The sequence below is a fragment of the Chrysemys picta genome, chromosome 2 (assembly GCF_011386835.1).
Source record: "Chrysemys picta bellii isolate R12L10 chromosome 2, ASM1138683v2, whole genome shotgun sequence".
Lineage (NCBI taxonomy): Eukaryota > Metazoa > Chordata > Testudines > Emydidae > Chrysemys > Chrysemys picta.
The window spans coordinates 81,299,544-81,324,030 of NC_088792.1; the positions used below are offsets into that span (position 1 = coordinate 81,299,544).

At 42.1% G+C, this 24,487-nt stretch overlaps 1 protein-coding gene across 8 annotated transcripts in view; it reads left to right on the forward strand.

Annotated features, from left to right (window-relative positions):
* LOC101953593 (collagen alpha-6(VI) chain-like) overlaps positions 1–24,487 on the forward strand; it is a 268,888-nt gene that overhangs the window by 25,193 nt on the left and 219,208 nt on the right. For all 8 annotated transcript variants that reach the window (XM_065583596.1, XM_065583595.1, XM_065583594.1 and 5 more), the window contains 10 exons: positions 529–1,134; positions 3,150–3,710; positions 5,044–5,604; positions 7,812–8,387; positions 11,241–11,807; positions 14,743–15,092; positions 15,196–15,274; positions 16,266–16,411; positions 16,964–17,056; positions 23,758–23,811. In XM_065583596.1, the coding sequence (XP_065439668.1) occupies positions 529–1,134; positions 3,150–3,710; positions 5,044–5,604; positions 7,812–8,387; positions 11,241–11,807; positions 14,743–15,092; positions 15,196–15,274; positions 16,266–16,411; positions 16,964–17,056; positions 23,758–23,811 (3,593 nt within the window). The remainder of the gene's footprint in view (positions 1–528; positions 1,135–3,149; positions 3,711–5,043; positions 5,605–7,811; positions 8,388–11,240; positions 11,808–14,742; positions 15,093–15,195; positions 15,275–16,265; positions 16,412–16,963; positions 17,057–23,757; positions 23,812–24,487) is intronic.

Below are 24,487 nucleotides of genomic sequence, written 5' to 3' on the forward strand. Positions count from 1 at the left end.
ATTCAGTGTTGGAAAGAAAGACACCTTGAACATTTTGGGCTAAATTTTCAAAATATTAAATGACATGCATATTTTAAAATAAGGAAGAGAACAGACATGTCCATGACCAGGTACCTGTGTATACAGAGAGGCATGTAATCCTGACATTTTGAAAACCAGTGCCTATCTAATGCATGACTAACTCCGAACTCCACAAAAGTGAATGGAGAGTGGGTGGAGTGAAGCTGTAACTATTTTTGCAGAGTTGGTAATTTTCAAGAGAAAATAGCTCTTGTTGTTGGTTTATGCCCTGAAACAACTAATTAATGGGCATTTTCCTTTGGGCTTCCTCTGACGTGGCTGGTATTGACCACTGCTGGAGACAAGATATTGGAGTTAGGTGGCTGGCTAATTTGATTCAGTATGGCAATTCCTGTGTTTCTAGATAAATCTGAATGAGGGAAACTATTTTAGAAGACTGTTCCATGGATTGGCCAAGAAATAGACAATTAATATTGTGTTCTTTTCCTCTCTCTCTTCCCTCTGCAGTTTGTAAGAATGATTCCGTTGCTGATGTTGTGTTCATAGTAGATGAGGGTGTTTCAAAACCAAAATCTGAACATATTAAAAAGTTCCTGCAAGATACAATCTCCTTTCTTGATGTGAGGAAGGATTGTACAAAGATTGGCCTAGTGACATATAGCAGTGAGCCACATGTGTTATCTTTATTGAGCGAAGAAACAAACAAAACTGCTATTCTGCAGAAAATACAGGACTTTTCTCCGAGGGAAGGGAAGGCCAACACCGGTGCTGCCATTAAGGCTACAAGGCAAAGAGTCTTCTCTAGAAGCAGAAAGGCCCAAGGGATAGAGCAAATAGCCATTCTGATCACCCACAGACCCTCTGAAGACAACGTAAGTGAGGCAGCTCATGATCTTCGGAGAGCTGGCGTGACAGTATTCACCATAGGCATTGAAAATGCTGATTACACCCAGTTAACCCAGATAGCATCACATCCTCAACAGCAATACATTACTACGCTGACGGCATTTTCTGACCTGCCAAAAAAAGCCGGAACTTTACAAAAGAAACTCTTGAATCAAATTCAGGACAAGCTGTATGTCCAGTCTGAAAGAAGAGAACTACTTAAAGCAGGTAAACCTTCCCAGTAATTGTATTTCTATCTTTTCTCTAGGTGGAAGATTTTTAAGTAGAGATGGTCTTGAACCAAAACCTGGATCCAACCCCCCCTGAACTTTTGATCTAGTTCCAAGCTTTAGCCTTTGAGGAAGTGCAGTTCCGAAGCTGAATCTGGATCCAAACTGTAGCTCGGACCCATCTTTTTACATATTGACTAGTTCATATTTTTTTATTGAATTCATGCAAATATCCTGCATCACGGTCTCCTAGTGGAGCAATTGATGTCTTTATGGAGTCCTCTTGGTGTCAGTGGGACTCTGCATAGGTGTAAAGGTGGGTACATGATAACAGAGCCCCGTATAGGATTGGTGCCTAAGTTATTTTCATTGGGTTAGCAAGGTAGGCTTTTTTTTTTCTTCTCTCCTCCCCTCCCCCCCGTCCTTAGTCCAAGGAAACACAGCCTGGACAAGCAAGTTTTTACAGCTCCAACCCCACAGAGTTTTGTCATCATACTGGTTGAAAAGCAGAGGCTGTGTACCTGGGGGTTCCCTTCATCCCCTCCCCACCCATGAAGAAAACTACAGATGCCTCTGAATGGGGTTAGAGAGCTCACCTGGATAAACATGTGGCTCCAGGCTCTTGTACCCAGGAAGAATCCAAGCTAAACATCAACCTCCTGACACTATCGGCAGCGCATGAGGCCTAAAAATGATTCCTGCCACTCATTTGTACCCTGCATTGTCAAGTCATATCTAACATGGCTACAGTACACGATATATAAAAAAAAAAAACAGGAATAGGGAGGTCCACCTTCCTTTGCACAGAAGCAGTCGGTCTCTGCAGTTGTTGGCCAGAAGAGTAGGTGAGCTTGGGGCCCTTAAGGTGGACCCTCCTACACAGTCTTCCATAAGGATAAGGTTTCTTTGAGGTTACACCCCGTATTCATTCCAAATGTTCCCTCTGAATATCATTTAAATCAGGTCATATATCTAGCTATCTTCCACCCAAAATACTATGCCACCAAAAAAGACAGGGAGCACCATTCTCTGGATGTTTATTGAGCCTGAGCATTCTACCTGCAGATGACAGAACCCTTCAGGGAATCTCCTAATCTAGTTGTCTCCTTTGCTTTCCCTTTCACACATTTGAGATTTTCTAAATGGATTTCAAGTTGCATCAAGCTATGAGTTGATGGTAACCCCTCCCACACAAGGTGTACAGGTTACATCAGTGGCTTTGCTTCATGGAGTTCCCCTTCTGGACATCTGTAGAGTGGCAACATGCAGCTGTATGCACATTTTTACTAGGCATTATGCCCTAGAATGAGTTTCTTCAGCAGATGTATCCTTTCAGATTGCAGGATCACACTGCCAAACACATCAGGGTTCCCCGCACCCTCCTCATTGAGTAGTGCTTGTGAGCCACTTTGAATGGAACACACCTAGGGACCGTCATTTGAAGAAATTCTGGTTACTTACCTTACAGTAACTGGTGTTCTTCAAGATGTGTGGTCCCAATCTGTATTCCACTTCCCACCCTCCTTCCACTCTCCTTCTGATCCCTTCCTTGGGTTATTCATGGTAGAAAAGGAACAGGAGAGGTGGTCAGTCCATGTGGTCCCTTATGCCCTGAATTGGAGCACAAGGAGGTAATGGGCACAGATGCAGACCAAGAGACACAGCTGTTGAAAAATCTTCTGGTCTTAGGCACATGGAGTGCATGTGCACCTTGAGTGGCATACAGATAGGGATCACATAACCTGAACTCCAGTTATCATAAGATAAATAATCAGCATTTCTCAGACATTGTTACTTTACTTTGAGGTTACAGCCACTTTGCACCATAATAACCTCACTCTCTGGCAGATTTTCGGCCACTGTGGAACTCCACCTGGATTTGTGTCATTGTATAAATACTGGTTGACTCTGGGCCCTAATTACAAGTCTATATGCTTTGTTGCTTCTCTCAGTGTTTCTCGCTTTACATTTTCTTCTCACACTAATGCTGTATGCAATTTTTTTTCCATGTAGGATGTGTGGACACAGAGGAAGCTGATATTTATGTGCTCATTGATGGCTCAACAAGCATTTCTCCTGTTGCCTTCGGAGACATCAAAATTTTTTTGAAGGAAGTGATTAAGATGTTTAACATAGGGCCGAATAAAGTTCGCTTTGGAGCTGTGCAGTTCTCACATTTCAACAAAACGGAGTTTAAACTTAATGCATACAGCAACACAAATGATTTAGAAAGGGCCATCGACAACATTAGGCAAATATACGGGGATACCCATATTGGAGAAGCGTTGACTTCCATGCAGGAACTGTTTAAAAATGCAACGCAGGAGAGAGCTGGCAAGGTGCCTTGTTACCTCATTGTCCTAACAGATGGGGTGTCACATGACAGTGTGAAGGAGCCTGCTGAGAGACTGAGGAATGAGAAGGTTAATATTTATGCCATTGGTGTAAAAGATGCAAATGAAGCACAGCTCCATGAGATTGCAGGGTCAAAGAGCAGGACTTTCTTTGTGCAAGACTTTGACTCCTTGAAAAACATAAAATATGAAATTGTTCAAGGGATCTGTTCTGGAGAAGGTAAGGGAAAATTTTGATTTTTGCCCTTTGAACTCAGAGCACTAATTGAATGCAGAGCCTCCTCTTGTATAACAAACAATTTTAAGTATAAAACATGATAATCCTATTACTCCAGCCTGAATAACTGAAATGTATAAATATACTTTGGGCACATTTTGAACTGAGATGGCTGTCTGCAAGTCAATTATAAATAATGCAGTTTTCTTTCTTTTTTTAAAAAATCTATGATGTATATGTTCAACATATGCTTTAAAAAAGCAAGGGTATTTTTATTTGGTTTCAGTCAGAGCATCAAAGCACTCCTTTTCCTGCCTCCTTTCCTCCCCCCCCCCCCCCCCGAGCTCTGTAACAAACAAGGTGGCTTCTCAACTGAAGAGGGTAGTCCTACATCAAGTAGTTTTCCAACTTGTCATGTTGTGTTGCTATTGTCCCAGTGTAAATACCTGTGTCATGAATTGTTCAGGTGCCCACAGAGCACAAACCCTATCATCAGGCTGCAGTCAGGCAGGGTGGCATTTAAGATCATTGTCTTTGTAAGACTGTGATGCTCAGTAGCCTTCAAACCCCTCCCTCCCCCCCACACACGCAAAGAATAAAAGGAAAACAAATGCAAGCTACATTCTCTAGCAGTGAGCTATGTCAAGTTGGTGTCTGTGATTAACAGGTACATTATTAGAATGCTAGTGTCATATGCTTATACACTGCTGTAAACCCCTGAATCTTTTGTGCCTGTATTGATTTATGAGACACTGAATCTTTTTCTGTTCAGAAATGGAAGTGGCTCAGACAACCCACCACAAGCTATATCTCTCCTGTGTGTGTAAATGCATGTGCCTAGCAAACCTCTCCTTAGCAACCCTACTAAACTTATAGCAGTGCTGTCCAGTGTTATGCAACTCGTGTGGCACTCACACAAGCAGCAGCCCTGTCATACCCGCGCTCGGCCCATCCGGATCCTCATGCACCCGGTTAGGCTGCAGGGACAGCTCTGCAGTTGATTCTCCTGGTAGCTGCTGTGACACTCGGGTGACCTCTCTGCCTCACTTCTAGCTGCTCCCTAGTAGATTCTAATGCATAGCAGCAACTGGAGGAGGGGGCAGTAGCAGCATGTGAGAGAGGGCCCAGTACTGGCCCCAGGCTCCCCGACCCAGCTATTCTCCAGACAGCACCCCCCATCCATCCACCTACCTCACTATTCCCACACTTACCCAGCACAGCCAGAAATCTTAGCACCCACCCTCTATCCCAGACCATCCTGCCCCAGTTAAGTCTATTAACTTATTTTTAATGTACAGCCTGGGCTATACTAATATAAATATGTTTTCTTCTATAGCCTGCAAAGAAATGACAGCTGACATCATGTTTCTAGTGGACAGTTCTGGAAGCATAGGACAAGAGAACTTTTTGAAAATGAAAAACTTTATGAGAGAACTGGTGAACAAATCTGACATCAGCGCAGACCGAGTGCAGGTTGGAGTCGTCCAGTTCAGTGGCACACAACACGAAGAGTTCCAGCTTGACCGATACTCTTCAAAAACTGACATTTTCAGTGCTATTGATAAGATGTCTCTTATAGGGGAAAATACACTTACAGGAAGCGCATTGACATTTGTAGCTGATTATTTCAAGCCTCCCAAAGGTGCACGTCTGGCTGTCAAAAAGTTTCTTATTCTGATTACAGATGGGGAAGCACAGGATGAAGTAAAAAGTCCAGCAACAGCCTTACGTGATCAAGGTGTTATTATCTACTCTGTTGGGGTGTTTAATGCAAATAAACCTCAGCTGGAAGAGATTAGTGGGAAGCCTGAGCTGGTTTTTTACGTTGAGGAGTTTGATATTCTGAAGCACATAGAAGATGAGATCATCTTTGGAATATGCAGGCCTCATGAGGAAAGTAAGTACTGCAGTTTTCAATAACTCATGTCAGTCTGTGACTGTGTAGGAATTTCGCTCTGTCCAGATAGTTGAGTATTGTAATAAAGTAAATAAACAGGCGTGCTTTCTCCTTGCAATGCCATCTTCTCCAGGAAATGTCTACAGGGATTAAAAGTGTGTGAGAAAATGAAGGTAGAATTTGGCTCACGGTACCAGCAGGCCTGTCCTACTAGCTTTCAAAGATGCTATATTCTCTCAAACAAATAATATAAATTTCATAATATTTTAAAAGTACAATATGTATGCTAATGTGTGTAAGAAAAGACTAAATCTGATTCTCACTTCTACTAAGGCTCCATTGTGGTGCTCTGGCAGTGTAAAACATCCTTGGGGACTGATTCTTGTTTACACTAATGGCCTAGTTCTGCCCTCATTTACAAGGGTGCAACTTCTATTGAAGTCATAGAAATTGTACATATGTAAATGAGGGCAAAAATGGGCCCTATAGGTTGTATTTACCCGATAGACTTTAGTAGTACTCATTTACACAGAAACCCTGAATGGCCTAGAAGATAGATAGGTACAGCAATACAGCACTGGAAACTAGTTTTGTTGGAACCGTATTTACAAGTTTCAGTTTGGGTTCCAGATGTGGTTCAAACCCAATGTAGCCAAGACTTTTAAGAAAGTGCAAAAGAGGCATAAAACTGTGAAAATGGTAGTGAGTACCGTATGCTACTCATTTTGGGGGGGCCCAGTCCAGGACTATGTGAAATGAACTCTCACAGGAACTAAGGACCATCACAAACCTCTCTACCGACCACTCCAAGTGTAAGGTGTTTTCCATTGACCTTGCCTTCTCTAACATCAATATATGGGGAGTGGGGTTGACATTCAAAACAACTCACTAAACACACTTTTGCCCCTGGGGAGAAGATGAGAGGAAAAAACACACACTGCTTAATACATGGCTGGAAGGCCCACAGGTCTATGAAGGTGATAATTGCAGTATAAGAACCTATATAGAATAAAATAGAATGATAACCATCTGTGCAAACACTTCCCTGCAGAGGCTGCTATCCAAACATTGCACTTGCTGTTGCATAAGAACCTGAAAAATGGAATAGCCCAGGGCCAGGTCATGCCTGGCCCCATACATGGTTGCTCAATGGGGCTGGGGAGAGCACACGGAGTCTCTCTCCTCTTTGCACATTGCATGTTCCATTTCAGGGGCTTACAGGACTGAGATCTGGGTCTCTCTTGCACTCACTTATCCAATTGCAGAAAACACATTTTTGCTGTTGCAAAGTGAGAACAGATCAAACCTGCCACTGTGTTATGCCCTGAAATGTAAATATTTTGTTCCAGGTTTAGGAGCTACAATGTCCTCCTTAGTAAACTGTTAATCAAGTATTGACTTCCCATCTCCTCATCATAAACGTTGATCTTTAGTTTAGGAGTAGTTTTAATAGGTTTCACAAAAGTCCTGTTCACCCCTTGTTGGTCACTGCAACAGAGGGCCTTGGGGGCTGTGCAGGGATGGTGCAGCTTCAGTCTCCAAATTGAACATCTTTCTTACACAAAGAAGAAAATATTGCAATAGATCCAAAGCACAACATAAATTCTGCTGTCATTGATGCCTGGTGGGTCTCCATGCATTTCAGTGTGGTTGCATAGATGCAAATGGCAGCAGAATTTGGCTCATTTCCATTATTAGACAGTACATAAAACTGTGTATGATGACTCTGTAAAACAAGGATCACAGAAATTTGACTTAACTCCAAAAATGAAAATCTTAAAATATGTTTTTTTTTGGGGGGGGGGGGAACAAAAGCTTTTAATTGGTGTTTGTATTCTATTAGAATACAGATTCATAGATTTTTTTTAATTTTTTTATTTTTTAGGCCAGAAGAGGCCATTATGATCATGTAGCATGATCCCATTCTGTGTTACTATTCATTTCTTTCTCCTCGTCCCTCTGGATTTTAGATTAAGTTGAAACTCTCCGTTATTTTAGGATTAGTGGTTAGGCCCTTCTGTTGTGGACTGATGGATTTTCCCAAAACATGCCTAACATAGGATGTTCAGTTGTGTTACGGCCTCCAAAAAGTGATCCAAATTCACAAGCTTTGCTTGAATACAAGGGGACTAGTAAGAAAGATTCAGTAATAGGCTGTACTTACTTACCTGTTTGGGTTTTTTGTTTTGTCATTTGTTCTTTTACAGAATGTAAGAGGATAGAAAGATTAGATGTTGTGTTTGTGATAGATGGATCTGGGAGCATAAGTCCCGAACAATACCAGACCATGAAAGACTTCATGATTGATTTGGTGAACAAATCTGATGTCGCTCCAGATAGAGTTCAGTTTGGAGCTGTAAAATATTCTGATGAACCGGAAATGTTTTTCTACCTTAACCAGTACCCAACAAAATCCGAGATTGTTGAGGCTATTCAGAATGATAGAACTATAGAAGGTTTAACGTTCACAGCCAAGGCAGTTGGCTATTCGGAAGCTCTGTTTGCTCAGGAGCATGGCGGCCGCAAAAGTAAGGGAGTTCCACAGATTCTTATAGTGATAACAGACGGTGAGTCCCATGATGCAGCACAGCTCGGTGACACAGCCAAGAGATTAAGAGACAATGGAATTATTATCTATGCTGTTGGGATAGAAGGAGCAAAACCTGATGAGCTTTTGGCCATGGCTGGATCAGAAGACAAATGTTACTATGTGGATACATTTGAAGGACTCAAAAACACATCTGTAGCAATATCAGAAAAAGTATGTGATGATTCAAAACCAGGTAAGTGTTTGTTTTACTAGTCTATACTGTTTAAACTTTCCTCATCATTTTATTTAAAAATTGGCAAAGACAGGGAGACACATCTCTAAAGCAGTGTGTATGGCTTCATGGTGGGCCATGAGAGTGTGTGTTTACATTGACCGTCCGCAGGCATGGCCGCCCACAGCTCCCAGGGACCGCGGTTCGCCGTTCCCAGCCAACGGGAGCCTCAGGAAGCGGCGGCCAGCACATCCCTGCAGCCCGCGGCTTCCCGCAGCTCCCATTGGTCTGGAACAGCGAACCACGGTCACTGGGAGCTGCGGATGGTCAATGTAAACAAACTATCTTGTGGCCCACCAGCGGATTACCCTGACGGGCCGCAGGTAGTCCACCACTGCTCTAGTTCCATACAGTTACACATAGGTCTACACTTCTAAACCCCTGTGCTGTATAAAAACACACATTTGAATGACCAACCAGTCAGATTCATCTTCATTTGCCTGTCCATGCTCCTATCTATTTACCCACAGGCCATAGGAGGGATCACAGAGATCTTTGCACCCGAGAGGAGTCACTTGCATCTTTGCAAAGAGACTGTAAAATGCTACTCCTACTAGTGAGGAAATCCAGTTTGGTAGGGTTTTATGCCCACTTTATGCTTGTGTACCGGAGCGTGTAATGTGGAAGACAGTGGAGAATCAGGCCCCACAATTTCTATTTTTCCTAATGCCCTTCTCTGTCCCTTGTTAAAAATTAGTACTTTAGGTGCACTTTCTAGGTTGCTGGTCTGTGCAGCTAGTTGAATGATTTGTTGCAAATAAATTGTTAAATTTGGTCCTTTTTAGTGTTTGAAACTGTTTTCAAATCCAGATTTCTGGCGCATACTCCTAAATGTTCACTGAATAGCCTCTGTCATTGGAACAGGGTGGTTGGCCCCATGTGCTGGATAGCCTGGGGCTAAGCCAGCCCTGATTGCAGGATGAACCATACCTGGGTTGAATCAGGAGCTGGCAGGATAAAATGAGCAGGAAGCATTAGGGGGGTGGGAGAAAAAGTTGCAAATAGGTTTACAGGAGACTCTTTTGTGCCCTCCTTGTAAAGGCCCTGAGTTAATAGGGAAAAAAGCTGAAGTTGGAGGAAAGTCTCTAGGCAGTGAGGCCTGGGAGAGAGACCCTGAACAAGAAAGAAAGAGACTGTAAAGGCCAGCTGGGATGAAGACTGAGTTTGTGTTTTGTGTGTTAATCTGGAGAGGGACTTTGAACTGCCTAGGGCCTACAGGGCCAGTATGTGTCAGAGGACTCAATCCCCCCAAGACATCCTGTTTATTATTGGAACCCCTTCTGAACTATGAGTCCTAAAGGGCCCTGAAAAGGGGATAACAGAGCCAGGGTGCTGCAGAATGATCTCTGGCTGCAAGGGGTTGCCTGGGGGGCAGTAAGAAGCCCCTGTGCTACAGTGACCCTATGGGCTTTTTGCTAACTGGTCAATTCTTTTCTATTCATTATTTGCACTGTTAGCTGGCCAATGTAAGTCACATGATGTTTCTGCTCCCCAGTTGGATGAGTGTAACTTTTTTTTTAACAGGTGAATAAAGAATAACAAGTGACAATGTATTTCTGGTATAAATTTGCTGACGAGCATTCAAATTAAAATTTGTGGCACTCCTGTGACTCCCTCAGTTTTCTCACTTGCCTGGAAGCTGTCGGAATACTTGCAAACAATGAATAACATGATTCCATGGATACCATCAATGTGAATGTATTTATTCACAAGAATACTTACAAATTACTGTTTGGATTGACCAGTGCCCTGGGTCAGAGTGGACTGTAATCAACCTCCCCTCCTGGGGCTACTGGAGTGCTATCGTCCACCAAACTTTATGGCGGGGGGGCGTCCATGCTAGCATCCAGTTGTTGCAGACTGCTTTCCCTGTTGTGAGAATTAGGCTGCCCCACATGCCCTGTTTTTATGTATGCTGAATGGAGCGTGGAGGTGGTTCCAGAAGCAGAAACCATCCAAAGTATTTGTAAAGGGACAGGCATATAGGCAATGTCCTTCGCCTGAATCTCTGCTCTTCCCCATGGGTTCTGTGTGAGCCTGTAATAGCCCACTGTTGCTCCAGTCTCAAAAACCTCAACCCATGGAGCTCTGCTCCCACCAGTGAGGAACAGAAATCCCCATCCCATGCCAGATCCAACCAGGAGGTACCTGGGAACATGAGCTCATAGCCACATCTCCCTGACCACTAAGAAAAACAGCAGGAGGAACTTTGGAGTGTTCTTAAAGTCTCTGGAGCTGGAGTTTTTCTCATTCCTCCAGCAGCAGAGCAGGGAAGAGGTGGGAAGTGCCTTCACTCACCCACAATCGGTGTCCTCATGTTATCAGAAGTTTTGTCCTCTAAAATACAAACTCTGATCTGCCTTTACACTTGCTGATTGCCCAACTGATTTGCTGTTTGTCCTAATCTCCTTCCATCTCTCTTCAACTACCACACTCATCCTGCTGTAGGATGTCAGCCTGCCTCCATCCCTCTTTCCTTCTCTTTTTCCTTCTGAGCTTTCCTCTTCCCCTCCCCATCTTTCCCTCTCCACACTCCCTCATGCTCAGTCTCTCCCCAAAGTTATCTTAAAAAAACCCAATTGGGATTACTTCCATGTAATAAAAATATTAAAAAAACAAAGCAATCTCAGTGTTGTACTTGTAAGCCTTGTCCTGCTCTCACCTTGCCCACTTCCTTTGTGTTTGTCTGCACTTGTTTTGTCTTGTCTCTGTTTAGACTGAAAACTCTTTGAGGGCAGGGACCCAGTCTTTTCTTTGTCTGTTATGAGCACTATATAAATAATAAGCTAATTTGCCTTTTGTTTTCCATTTCAGAGTGTGAAATTCAAGCAGACCTTGTTTTCTTGATTGATGGTTCCAAAAGTATAAAGGCAGATTCCTTCAGCCTGGTGAAGTCTTTCTTGAAAGTTATAATAGATCAGATTCATTCTGATCACAATGTTCAAATTGGCATTGCCCAGTACAGTGACAGGTATAAAAGAGAATTCAGCCTGGGTGCTTTTCAGAACAAATCAGAACTGAACATTCAAATTCAGAAAATTAAGCAGATGAAAGGAAATAGAACTTTAATTGGAGATGCACTTAAGCGGGTGAGGGAATTCTTTGCACCAGCATGCAGCAGAAGAGTAACAAGAAACGTCCAACCAGTTTTGCTGGTAGTCACTGACGGGAAGTCACGTGATGATGTTGCTGAACCAGCAGAAGATCTGAGGAGGGAAGGTGTTCATATATATGCTATAGGAGTTGGGAAAATTGATCACTCGCAGCTCATGCAAATAGCTGGCGTCCCGGAAAGGAAGTACACTGTTAATGATTCCAATGAGCTGAAGATTATTAAAAAAAGACTCGTTGATGATCTATGCAAATCTGATGTTCCTACAAGTAAGTATAAATGAATCGGGGGGGGGGGGGAATTCAGATTTCAATCCTGACTTCTTGCCTCTGTCCCACTTCTAGAGGTATCTTTCTTCAAACTTGTATTATTTCTGACTATCACTGAGGACTAATAAAAGCCAGGTTTGAATTTTCTAGCGACAGCGTTTATAAATTACTGATTGGAACATACAGGGGAAAATGCTTTGTTTACATACTCCTGTAACACACAAATGGCTGCACCTGTTTTGCTCCTACTTTCAAAATAAACTAGGGGGTCGCACACTTTGTTGCTTCCATAGGTCAAGCTCATTGCACACACTGGGGGCTCCTTGCATTCATCGGTTCCTTCCCACAAACTCTGTGTACTCCTCTCCCATCCCCCTCTATTTCAGGGATTCACTGCAACCCGATCCTCTTGGCAGGGGCTCTGTGTCGTCCCCCCCTCCCGGTCTCTTCCCCCTTACCCCCCAGGTTCCTCTTCTCCCCTCACTGTTCTTTTTTCTTTCAGTCTGAGAGAGAAGTAATTAGAGACTTGGTTGAAGCTGCCTTCTTAGCAGATGACAGTTCAAAAGTTATTGTATTTCATCCAAACAGACCGAGGAATGCCATCAAGTTGACTGTAGGCTCCTCGCTATGCCCAGCCAATAGAAATTCACCTTTGGGCTGAGTCAAAGCATGCTGGGATAGCTCCATGCTGAGAAGCCTTAACAAGCTCCCTGATGGCCACTCCTCCTTTCTTGTCCTGAGCAGATCTTGGCAGAAGGCAGAAACTGACCAACTAACCTCCACTGCCTTAAAACCCGAACTTCTGATCCTTACAATCACTTTCCTTCGGCTTATATGCCTTTATGTCAAGGTTCCCCGCCACCCACCCCTTTGCTTCTAGGGTATCTGGATCCCCGTGCTACAGCTGTTCTGATTTTTAGCCTGCAAGTCTTTGACTCAGAGGAGCCTCCTTTTTACTTTCCCATTGAAGAAAGGAGGTGATTTTCCTTTGCCTTGCCTGATATTTGACTCTTCACCTCCTCTTTGGGCTGGCACTTTCTCTGCCTTCACAGCCATTGTCAGAGCACTGAGCTGCCCTCTCCTTTCTTTCACTAGAGCCTGGTCCTAGAGCTTGAGACTAATGAAAACAAATCTTCTCTGGCTTGGGGAAGAGTGTCACTTGCTTCCTTTTCCCTGTCTGCCTTTGTCCTCTTTCTCTGGTGTGGGGGTGCAGCTGCTCTGACACTGTCATGTAGTAGCACTGCCAGTAGCAAGAGCATAGGAAGATGTAATTGGTGGCAAAAGAAATCATTTCTTTGTTCACAAAGTGAAGACCTACCATAATTTATTTTTTTAAAAATAATCTAAATTTCAATCTTTCAATTTAACCTTTTAAATTGAATCATATATTTTGTTTACACATTGCAAATTCTTTACTTTCTTTCTACTTCATAGCTTTAAATTGCTAAAGTGGATGTTTTATACTTATTTTATACTGTTTTAAATAACTGTTTCCTAACTGTTGGAATTTGAGGTTTTACACAGACTTTTTTCAATTGAGAGATTTCACTCTTAAAATACTCATTTATGCAGAAAATGATAATTCCAGTTCCCCATTAACCCTTACTGTGAGAACAACATAAACTCGATGTGCTATATTTACAACAACACAATCTTGTATATATTGAACTTCCATAAGTCAAGAAACTGAAATGCTTTGACCAGGCTGTGATCCTCCATCAGCTGTTGCAGTTGGGAGCCCTTGGGACTTGTGTTCTTTATGTGGTCTTGAAAATCTCTTTGATCCTTAAGCTCATATTTAGGTAATTAACCTTAGGATATTTTTTTTAAATGGCCCATTTGTATAAATAAAAGTTCTTAATAACTGTGTTAATGTACTGAAAGTCTAAATAATTCTGAGTGTTAACACAGAAGCTGTTTTGCTCTGAAGTGATAAAGATTGTCACGAAGAAGTGTTTCATAAAAATACAAGTGCTCATGCATATATTTAAATTTAAAAGAGTAGCCACATTGTCTATTCAGATGAGTAAAGTTAGATACCTGCTTAGATGCCTGCACAATCAGGGCTTTAAATTTCAATACTTTTATTTTGCCTATAGCAGTTTTGTAAAACTCAAATAAGATACCCCACCAGTACCGGCATTTAAAAAAAGAGCATTTATAATTAAGTGCATTATACATTTTATTCTAAAGTTGCAATAGCACAAAATTTCAAATTAATTTTATAAAGGCTTAACCTAACTTACATCATTTATTTTTTTAAAGTTGTCATTTTAAATTATCTTGGTTTAAGGTGTTCCACCCTATTTGTTAGTATTGACCTACATGTGAAACAGAATTGTCAGTATGACTTCTAGGTGTATTGAATAGGCTATTAGTACAGCATCATTAACTCTTAAAGCATCTTCCAACACAGTGCACTATTAAAAAAAAAAAAAAAAGTTTGTCTGTTTAACTATTGTTGGGGATGGGAAATAATATGAAACTGAGCCAAGTTCTGCTCCCATTGAAGTAAACAGCAAAACTCACATTGACATCAATGAGAGTAAAATTTGTTAAATAGTTCAAATGAAAAAATAATTGTAACTTCAAAATACTTTTTCAGTTAATTACAATTACTGTTTGAAAGTATTTCCCTTTTCTTTTCAGCAGAAGTACATCTATTGAGGCAAGTTCATCCCTGGAATAACCCTACTGGTGTAAAAGATTAATTAAGGGTGAATTTGGCTCAGATATGGATTAAAGACATTAAGGACCTCGCTATACATATTCTATCCACCAGCTATTGTCTTGTTTTCCTGTCCGTATCTGACTGATTTCTACAATTACCATGATTCTTTAGCTTAAACTCTGTCCCCCTCTTTCTCTCTGTTCCTCCACCTAAATTTGTTTGTGCATTAATTTGTGATATTTTGTTTATTCTTCCCTACTATAGCTTGTTTTGTGGATATTGTTATGGGATTTGATATCTCTTCACAAAAGAGAGATGACAGTTTATTCCATGGACAGTACCAGCTGAAAGCATATCTTCCTGACATTCTAAAAGCCCTCACATCCCTAAGCAGTCTGAGTTGCAATGTGGGGACAAAGACACAGAGCAGCGTGGCAGTTTACCTGAACAACACCGTTACACCCGTGTCTTCAAAGTTCCAATTTGACAGTGAGAAAATATGGAACAGCTTGAGAGAGATCCTGATCAACAAACCATCTCGTCTTAATGTCAACTTCCTGGAGTCACTCTGGAAAACGTTTCCTAGCAAAGCTGATGATCAAAATCGAAGGAAGGTAACCTAGTCTCTTACACTGAGACTTTGGTCCAAAAATAAGTTCTTTTGTTTTAATTCTGCTTTTGACTTCCTGTGACTTCAAACTTTCTATCTTTCTTTAGGTTTTACTGGTATTTTCAGATGGTTTGGATGAAGATGTAGAAGAACTAGAACAAAAGTCAGAAGAACTTAGAAAAAAAGGTATCTTAAAGCGGACAAATATTTATATTAAATTACTCAACCCAAAGCTCTTTAGCTGAAGAAAGGCAGGTGAAAAAGGGACAGAAGAAAAACTAATGCCTTCCCTTTTAGCAGCCAGGATATGGAGATAGTGAGAGCCACTAATTCAGAGTGTTATGTCCTAACATTGCTTTTTGTTTGCCTTGTCATGAAGCTTCCATGCATGATGATGTGGTGTGATAACCCACAATCACCACCAAGTGGTACAAGGTCATGAAATAAATATAGGAAAAGCACCAAATTTGCTCAGCACCTGTCACTGGGAACAGATTTTCAAAAGGGCTGAGCGTCTCAGATTGTGGTGCTGATGGCTTGATTCTCAAAAGTGTTCACATGGACACAATGTGCTGAGCTTTTGTGAAAATCTGGCCACTTATTTTGGTGCATATACGGGAGCTGAGTTTTTTTTAAATATCTAGTCCTAAATGTGGGTGCTGAGCTCTTTTGGAAATTCTGGCCATAAAGTTGGGATAATTGTTTTCAGTCTATTGTATTCCATTTTTGGATTTACCTCAGTGGATGATCTAGCCCAATGTGTGTATGTTTTCTTCAGCTTTAAACTCAATTTCAGTACAAGGCAGTGTTATTTTGAAAATTAAAAACTTGCTTTCAGGTGAAAGGATAAACTATTCTGGAAATAATTGTGCTGACAGCCACAGCGGTCACATGTTCTTTGATGCTCAAGCTTCACTCAGAGAATTCATTCCACGGTTGCTACTGATTCCGGATTGCCGCTGGCCCATTTATTTTCTATAAATTAATTATGGACTCTTAAAAACAAAATGTGAAGATAAATCATGATTTTCATCCTTTAATCTATAATCTTTATTTTTACCCATATAATAATCTGAATTCCTACACACAAGGATCCCATCAACTAAATAATTGTCTAAAATTTTCATTTGGATAAATGTTTTATGTTTTGCTCATTTATGGTCAATGTTTTAAACAGGATTGGATGCATTGATGACTGTTGTTCTGGAAGGAGCCTCTAAATTTGATGAGCTTCAGTTCATTGAGTTTGGAAAGGGATTCGACTACATGACTCAATTAACTATTGGCATGAGCAATATCGCCAAAGCACTGTCCAAGTATGTGGTAAGTCATTCAGAGAAGCTCCAGTGTGTCTAATTAGAGTTTTGATGAAGGCCCTAGTCATTTTCTTAAAGAACTGAACAAGGCTCACAACTGAACTGAGAAGAGTACAATAGTCATGGAGGGCAAGATTCTCTGGTATGCTCGGGCTGCTTTGTGCCACCACTGGTGGCCTAGAGTCAACTTGCTCAGTCCACTGAAGTTTCCCATTGTGTGAGAGAATCTTCTCATGGTACTGGAGCAGCCCGCTTAGCTTGGCAGCTGTTGGTGCAAGGAGTGTGGCTGGGGAAGGGGCCAGGAGGAAGGAGTGAGGCTGCTCTAATTTAGCCTGGGACCAGCCCTGGTTGCCAGATAGCCCCAGGATCAGGGTGCTGCAAAGGCCTGCTGCACTGGGTGCTGCTCGGCCACAGCTGAGGATCTAGCCTGTAGAATACAAGGCACAATCCTGCTCCTCCTGAATTCAATGCAAAACTCTCAGTGTCTTAAATGTGCTCAGGATCAGGGAAGTGTGAATGAAAAATGAAGTTTCACAGGTTGTTTCTTCCTCTTTTCAAGACTAACGTTGCTGAAAGGACGTGCTGTGCTGTTTTTTGCAAGTGCATTGGGGAGGAAGGTGGAATTGGACCCCGAGGGAATGAAGGAAATGAAGTAAGAATGTTTTTGTGATACTTCATCTGCATTGTAATTATACAGGGGCCAGCCAAGTCCAGGAAAATGGAAGTGTTGGAGCTTTATAGGAAGACTGTTTTATTGCCTTTGGTGTATCTATTCTCAGGGCTTGTCTACACTTAAAATCCTGCAGCTCTGGTGCTCCAGTATAGATACTGCCTACTCTGACAGGAGGGATTATGCCATCGGTGTAGGTAATCCATTCCCCGAGAGGCAGTAGCTAGGTAGACCAAACAACATGATCTATTAAAAAAAATAAAAATAAACTCCAAAGTTGAATTGGCTCCTAAGGCATTATAAAAAAATCTGAGATGAACAAACACAAAATACTCACAGCATAAATAGACCCTGTGTATACCACTAACTGGCACAACCATGCTGAAAAAATATACTCTAGTACAGGGGTGGGCAAACTGTGGACTGAGCTATTTTAAGCTGGCTCGCGAGCCACACCATGTGGCTCTGCCTGCTCCAGTGGGGCGCTGGGTCGGGGGCCGCACCACACGGCTCCCAGAAGCCACAGCATGGCCCCACTCCAGTTCCTATGCGCTCCAATGGGAGCTGCAGGGGCAGAGTGCAGAGCTTCCTGGCCACACCTCTGCATTGGAGCTGAAGAAGGGACATGCCACTGCTTCTGGGAGCCACTTGAGGTAAGCACTGCTCAGAGCCTGCACCCCCAAGCCTCTCCCTGCACCCCAACCCTCTGCCCCAGTTGTGATTCCCCTCCCACTCTCCAAACCCCTCAATCCCAGCCCAGAGCACCCTCCTACAACCCAGAACTCACATCCCCTCCTGCACCTAGGGTGACCAGACAGCAAATGTGAAAAATCGGGACAGGGGGTGGGGGGTAATAGGAGCGTATATAAGAAAAAGACCCAAAAATCAGGACTGTCCCTATAAAATCAGGACATCTGGTCACCCTACCTGTACCACAACCCCAATTTTGTGAGCATTCATGGCCCGCCATATAATTTCTATTCCCCGATGTGGCCCTGGGCCCAAAAAGCTCTATTAAGTCTAGCTGTATAAAATCAAACCGGTTGTAAAGCCTAAAGAAGATAGTGATTTTTCTCCTGTTGCTTTATTTGACTTTTTAAAAATTTGTCATTTGAAAAAAACCTGTCCAGATTCCACACTGCTCTACAGCCAAAATGCTTCTGAAATAAATGTAGTCAAACTTTACTAATTCAGGGTCACTGAGAATGAAAATGATGCTTAAAATTGTTGATTGGCTCTAGTTTTCAAGATATGCTATTGGGTCAGTATATATGACTCTTAACTTGGGAATGGTGGAGGATAAGTGAGTTATAAAGGGAAGGGATCTCAATTTAAACCAGAAATGACTAAAATACATCTTTGACTGGATCTATGAATAAATCTATGACTGGGTTTGGACAATACTTGCTTTTTAGGCAAAACAATGAATGATGTAATCTGAAGCTGGTATTGCGTCATACATGATATGAATTGCATCATGTTATTCCTAGAAGTCATGGATGATGCAATCATAACGAAGCTTACATCACTCTGCTGAACAAATTGCCCTATATCAGCTCTAGAAATCATACAGTGTCATGCTCTCTTATTTGTCAGTGTTTGATTTTGCAAAGGGACACATTTCTGTTTAGCCAAAGTGAGCAGAGATGCCTCGTACTTGTGTGAACAGTGCAGATAACTTCTGCTACGTTTGTGGTGAATTGACTTTTGCATCACAAAAGCTCAGTATAACCACTATGGTTAAGAAAGCCTATCACCTTTATTTTGGCTGCAAAATTGGAGATCGGGACAAGAGGTGGGCCCCACACATATGCTGCAACACTTGTGCAACAAATCTTCGCCAGTGGTTGAACAGGAAAAGGAAATCTATGCCTTTTGCAGTGCCAATGATTTGGAGAGCGCCAACAGATCATACCAGCAATTGTTACTTCTGAATGATGCCTCCAGTTGGGAAAGGTGTGTCAAAGAAGAAAAAGTGGACTGTGCATTATCCAAACATTCCATCAGCTATACGCCCAGTACCGCACGGAAAAGGACTGCCAGTTCCTGATGCACCAGAATCATTCTCACTTGAGTCAGACGAGGAAGAGGATGAAACTTCTGGTCCTGAACGATCAATGTCACAGGACCCACATTTTCTCCCATCCTCCTCCTCTGAACCACACCTCATAACACAAGGTGAACTGAATGACCTTGTCAGGGATTTGGAACTATCCAAGAGTAAGGCAGAGCTGTTGGGCTCCAGACTACAGCAGTGGAATATCCTGGCAGGTGATGTTAGGGTTTCCATGTTCCATGACCGTCAAAAGGATCTTGTCCCATCCTTCTTCATGGAAAGTGATCTTGTAGCCTGCAACAACATCGATGGTGTGATGGCAGCCCTCAACATCGTTCACAATCCAGATGAGTGGAGATTGTTCATTGATTCATCGAAGACAAGTCTTAAAGCTGTTTTTACTGCATAATGGCAATGTTTTGCCATCAATTCCAGTTGGTCATGCAGTCCATATGAAGGAAACCTATGACAACATGAAACAACTTTTGAGGTGCATAAACTATGACCAACATCAGTGGCAGCTTTGTGGCGATTTGAAGGTTGTTGCTCTCTTGCTTGATCTGCAGACTGGATACACAAAGTACTGCTGTTTTCTCTGCGAATGGGATAGTCGTGCAAGAGATTCCCACTACATCAAGAAAGATTGGCCACTCCGACAGTCATTGGAGCCTGGGAGGAAAAGTGTTCAGCATCCACCACTTGTTGAATCAAGGAAGATTTTGGTACCACCCTTACACATCAAGCTGGGTCTGATGAAGAACTTTGTCAAGGCCATTGACAAAACACAAGCAGCTTTCAAGTACCTCCATGGAAAATTTCCAAGGTTAAGTGAAGCTAAGATAAAGGAAGGTGTCTTTGTTGGTGTTAAGGCTGCATTTCCACTTTGAACTTTAGGGTACAAATGTAGGGGCCTGCATGAAAACTTCTAAGCTTAACTACCAGCTTAGCCCTGGTCCGCTGCCACCATTTCCAATGGATTCCCTCCCTGGGAAGCCTTGAAAAACCTTCACCAATTCCCTGGTGAATACAGATCCAACCCCCTTGGATCTAAAACAAGGAGAAATTAACCATTCCCCTCCTTCCTCTCACCAACTCCTGGTGAATCAAGATCCAAACTCCTTGGATCTTAAAACAAGGAAAAATCAATCAGATTCTTAAAAGAAGGCTTTTAATTAAAGAAAAAGGTAAAAATCATCTCTGTAAAATCAGTATGGAAATTAACCTTACAGGGTAATCAAACTTAAAGAGCTCAGAGGACTCCCCTCTAGTCTTAGGTTCAAAATACAGCAAACAAAGATAAACACTCTAGTAAAAGGTACATTTACAAGTTGAGAAAACAAAGGAAACTAACACGCCTTGCCTGGCTATTTACTTACAAGTTTGAAATAGGAGAGACTTGTTTAGAAAGATGTGGAGAACCTGGATTGATGTCTGGTCCCTCTCAGTCCCGTGAGCGAACGCATTCCCAAACAAAGAACACAAACAAAAGCCTTTCCGCCCCCAAGATTTGAAAGTATCTTGTCCCCTTATTGGTCCTTTGGGTCAGATGCCAGTCAGGTTACCTGAGCTTCTTAACCCTTTACAGGGCAAAGGATTTTGGAGTCTCTGGCCAGGAGGGATTTTATAGTACTGTACACAGGACAGCTGTTACCCTTCCCTTTATAGTTATGACACGCCCCCCAAATCACAGATAGTGTTGGACGTTCGGTTCCACACTGGCTGTGATTTCTTCCTGGAGTTCTAGGAGAAAACAGAGTTAATAAGACACATGTACCTTTAGACATACTACTGATTATATAAGAACTAACAATATGTTTCATTCCAAGAACAATTGTTAACCAGTTAACTCTGGGAAACTTTCCCGGGAGAGTGATCAGCCACTTTGTTAGAAGCTTCCGAAATGTGTTGTATTTCAAAATCAAAATTTTGGAGAGCTAAACTCCACCGAAGAAGTTTTTTGTTATTTCCCTTGGCGGTATGAAGCCACTGTAGCGCCGCATGGTCTGTTTGTAGTTGGAAACGCCGTCCCCAAACATATGGGCGTAGCTTTTTCAGCGCGTACACAATGGCATAGCATTCCTTTTCACTGATTGACCAATGGCTTTTCCTCTCAGACAGTTTTTTACTGAGAAACACGACAGGATGGAATTTTTGATCCGGTTCTTCCTGCATTAAAACTGCTCCCACGCCTTGCTCAGACGCATCTGTGGTTACTTGGAATGGTTTGTTAAAGTCTGGGGCCCTTAGCACAGGGTCAGACATGAGTGTTGCCTTAAGCTGGTTAAAGGCCTTTTGACACTCATCAGTCCACTGAACTGCATTTGGCTGTTTCTTTCTGGTTAGGTCTGTTAGCGGGGCGGCGATTTGGCTGTAGTGGGGTACAAATCGCCTATAATATCCAGCCAAGCCTAAGAAGGATTGGACCTGTTTCTTAGACTTTGGAACCGGCCACTTTTGGATAGCATCCACTTTGGCCTGTAGGGGAGTTATAGTTCCTTTATCTTTTTGTTTAATTAAAAGCCTTCTTTTAAGAACCTGATTGATGTCTGGTCCCTCTCAGTCCCAAGAGCGAACGCACTCCCAAACAAAGAACACAAACAAAAGGCTTCCCCCCCCCCAAGATTTGAAAGTATCTTGTCCCCTTATTGGTCCTTTGGGTCAGATGCCAGTCAGGTTACCTGAGCTTCTTAACCCTTTACAGGGCAAAGGATTTTGGAGTCTCTGGCCAGGAGGGATTTTATAGTACTGTACACAGGACAGCTGTTACCCTTCCCTTTATAGTTATGACAGTTGGTCTCAGCTTCGTGAACTTCTTCGAGATGATGCATTTGACCATGCACTGCGTGGCAAGGAAAAGACGGCATGGAAAGCCTTCCAGTTAGTGGCAATAAATTTTCTCGGAAACAACAAGGCAGACAACTACAGGTTGTTGGTGGAAAACCTCCTCAAGGCATACAAAAGCCTTGGTTGCAACATGTCACTAAAGATACATTTTTTGCACTCTCATCTAGATTTTTTTTTTCCACCGAACTGCGGAGCAGTGAGCGACGAGCACGGCGAGCGATTTTTCACCAGGACATTGCAACAATGGAGAAACGCTATCAGGGCAAATGGAGTCCATCAATGCTTGCAGACTATTCCTGGACAGTGACAAGAGATGCTCCATTTAATGAATACAAGAGACAAGCCAAGAAGCGCCGACTAGACACTGAATAGGACTAAACTATGTATATAATAGTTTTTTTGCCTTTTGTTTCATAATAAATTTTATTTATATAACCCTTTTGCTGATTTTTAAAGTGTTACATAAACAGGACAGGTGAAATATTATCATGTAAAGCAACCATAAACACATGAAAAGACCTAGGTTTACAATTTATGATTAAAACTCTACCATCTACACGATATACATAGACATAAAATGTAAAAACTTAAATATCTTAGAAACAGTAGCCAATCAGTTGTTTTAATTGTCATATTTGAATTCAGCACATCAAAATACATAGTAAATAGCACATTTTATCTCTGAAGCAGACGACTTCTAAAAAATTGTAGACCAGTGTAATGTTTAGGGATAGCTCAGTGGTTTGAGCATTGACCTGTTAAATCCAAGGTTGTGAGTTCAATTCTTGAGGGGGCCATTTCAAGATCTGGGGCAAAAATCTGTCTAGGGATTGGTCCTGCTTTGAGCAGGGGGTTGGACTAATGACCTCCTGAGGTCCCTCCCAATCCTGATATTCAATGACTCTTTTAGATGATTCTTTTATAATACCTAAAACAATGGTTCTCAAACTTTTTTCTTTTTGTGCACCACTTGAAAATTGCTGGGGGTCTCAGCAGACCACTTAATGATCTTTCCAAATGTTATTTGTACCATGATATAACTATTGTAAAGCGCTTTGGATAAAAGCTCTATATTTAAAAATTCTTTATCGTTTTTTGTTCTACAAATAAAAGCACACAACTCATATTTTAATATCAGTAGTCTTACCTTTCTAATGCAATGGATGTTTCCTCTCTCCTTCGTCGTGGCAGCCCCCAAGTTGGGGCTGGGCAAGAGGGGGGGTCTCCCCTGCTGCGGCAGCCCCCAAGTTGGGGAAAGTTGCCTCTTTCGCAGGCCACCGCAGCCTTGCATGTCCCAAATTCCCCCAACCCCCCCTCCTCACCCCACTGCCTCCTCCCACCTACCCCCTATTCCCTTCCCAAGGCCACCACCTCCACTAATTAGGTGGGTGGCTCTTCATTCTCTTGTGTGTGGCTGCCTTGGCACATACTTAAGAGGGAACTCTCCACGGACCACCTGAATGGAGCTCGTGGATCACTGATGTTCCACGAGAGAATCTCTGTCCTAAAAAGATGAGATATTAAGAAATTAAAAGGATTCCTCCCTGCAGGTTATCCATTTATTCTGCTTTGCTGAACCCATTTCTCCAATTTTTTTTGTTGTTGAGTGCTTTGAATACAGTCGACAAAGGAATGAAATGTGCAATGTACAAAATAAAACTGCCTTTGGCAAAATTTTAGCCGTTCCTAAATAAAGTACTGTCAGGACAATCCTTAATAGTTTCACCTTTTTAAGCAAAGAGAATTTTAGTATTAATCTTTACTTTTTCCGTCTGAATTTCAGGGACCTAAAGGTATAAAAGGCACTCGAGGACACTTAGGAGAAGAGGGAGAGCCGGTAAGTTTATAACATTTGATTACATTTTACTAAGAAAAAAATACTTCAAAACTAAGTGCCCATAAAGACTTTTTTTGGGGGGGTCAGTATTTAAAAAAATGTAATAACCTGATGGGGAAGGGGGGATTTCCTAATCTTGATACCAAAGAAATCATTCTGAAAAAATAAAATGGTCATAGCTTTTTTAAAAAAAACTGTCAAGATTCAGCACTTTGTCAATGTTTAATACTCTAGAATTGTAGGTAATTTAGAGTTCCTTCTCTTTTTTAATTTCTAAAAGAACTTGGGGATCTCTTGGAGAAACTTTTACATAAATTGTTGATTAAAATCCTGTTGGTCTACATGAGAATTCTAGGCTTACATTTTTTCCAAATATTAAGAAATTAAAATAATTCCTCCCTTGGTTCCTGCCTCAGTGGAGGGGCTGGACTTCTTGACTTCTCCAGGTACCTTCCAGGCCTATATTTCTAAGATTCAATAAACAAAGGGAAAAGAGAAACCTAATTTTCAGCAAGTAAGCAGGCAAGTATTTGCATGTGAACCAGGGCTGGCTCTGGCTTTTTTGCTGCCCCAGGCAAAAAAGCCTCCCCCCGGCGGGGAGCGCAGCAGGGGAAGGCGCCAAGCCCAGCCGCGGCCCCACTCTCCCCGGCCGGCTGGGGCACCGGGGGGAGGGCGG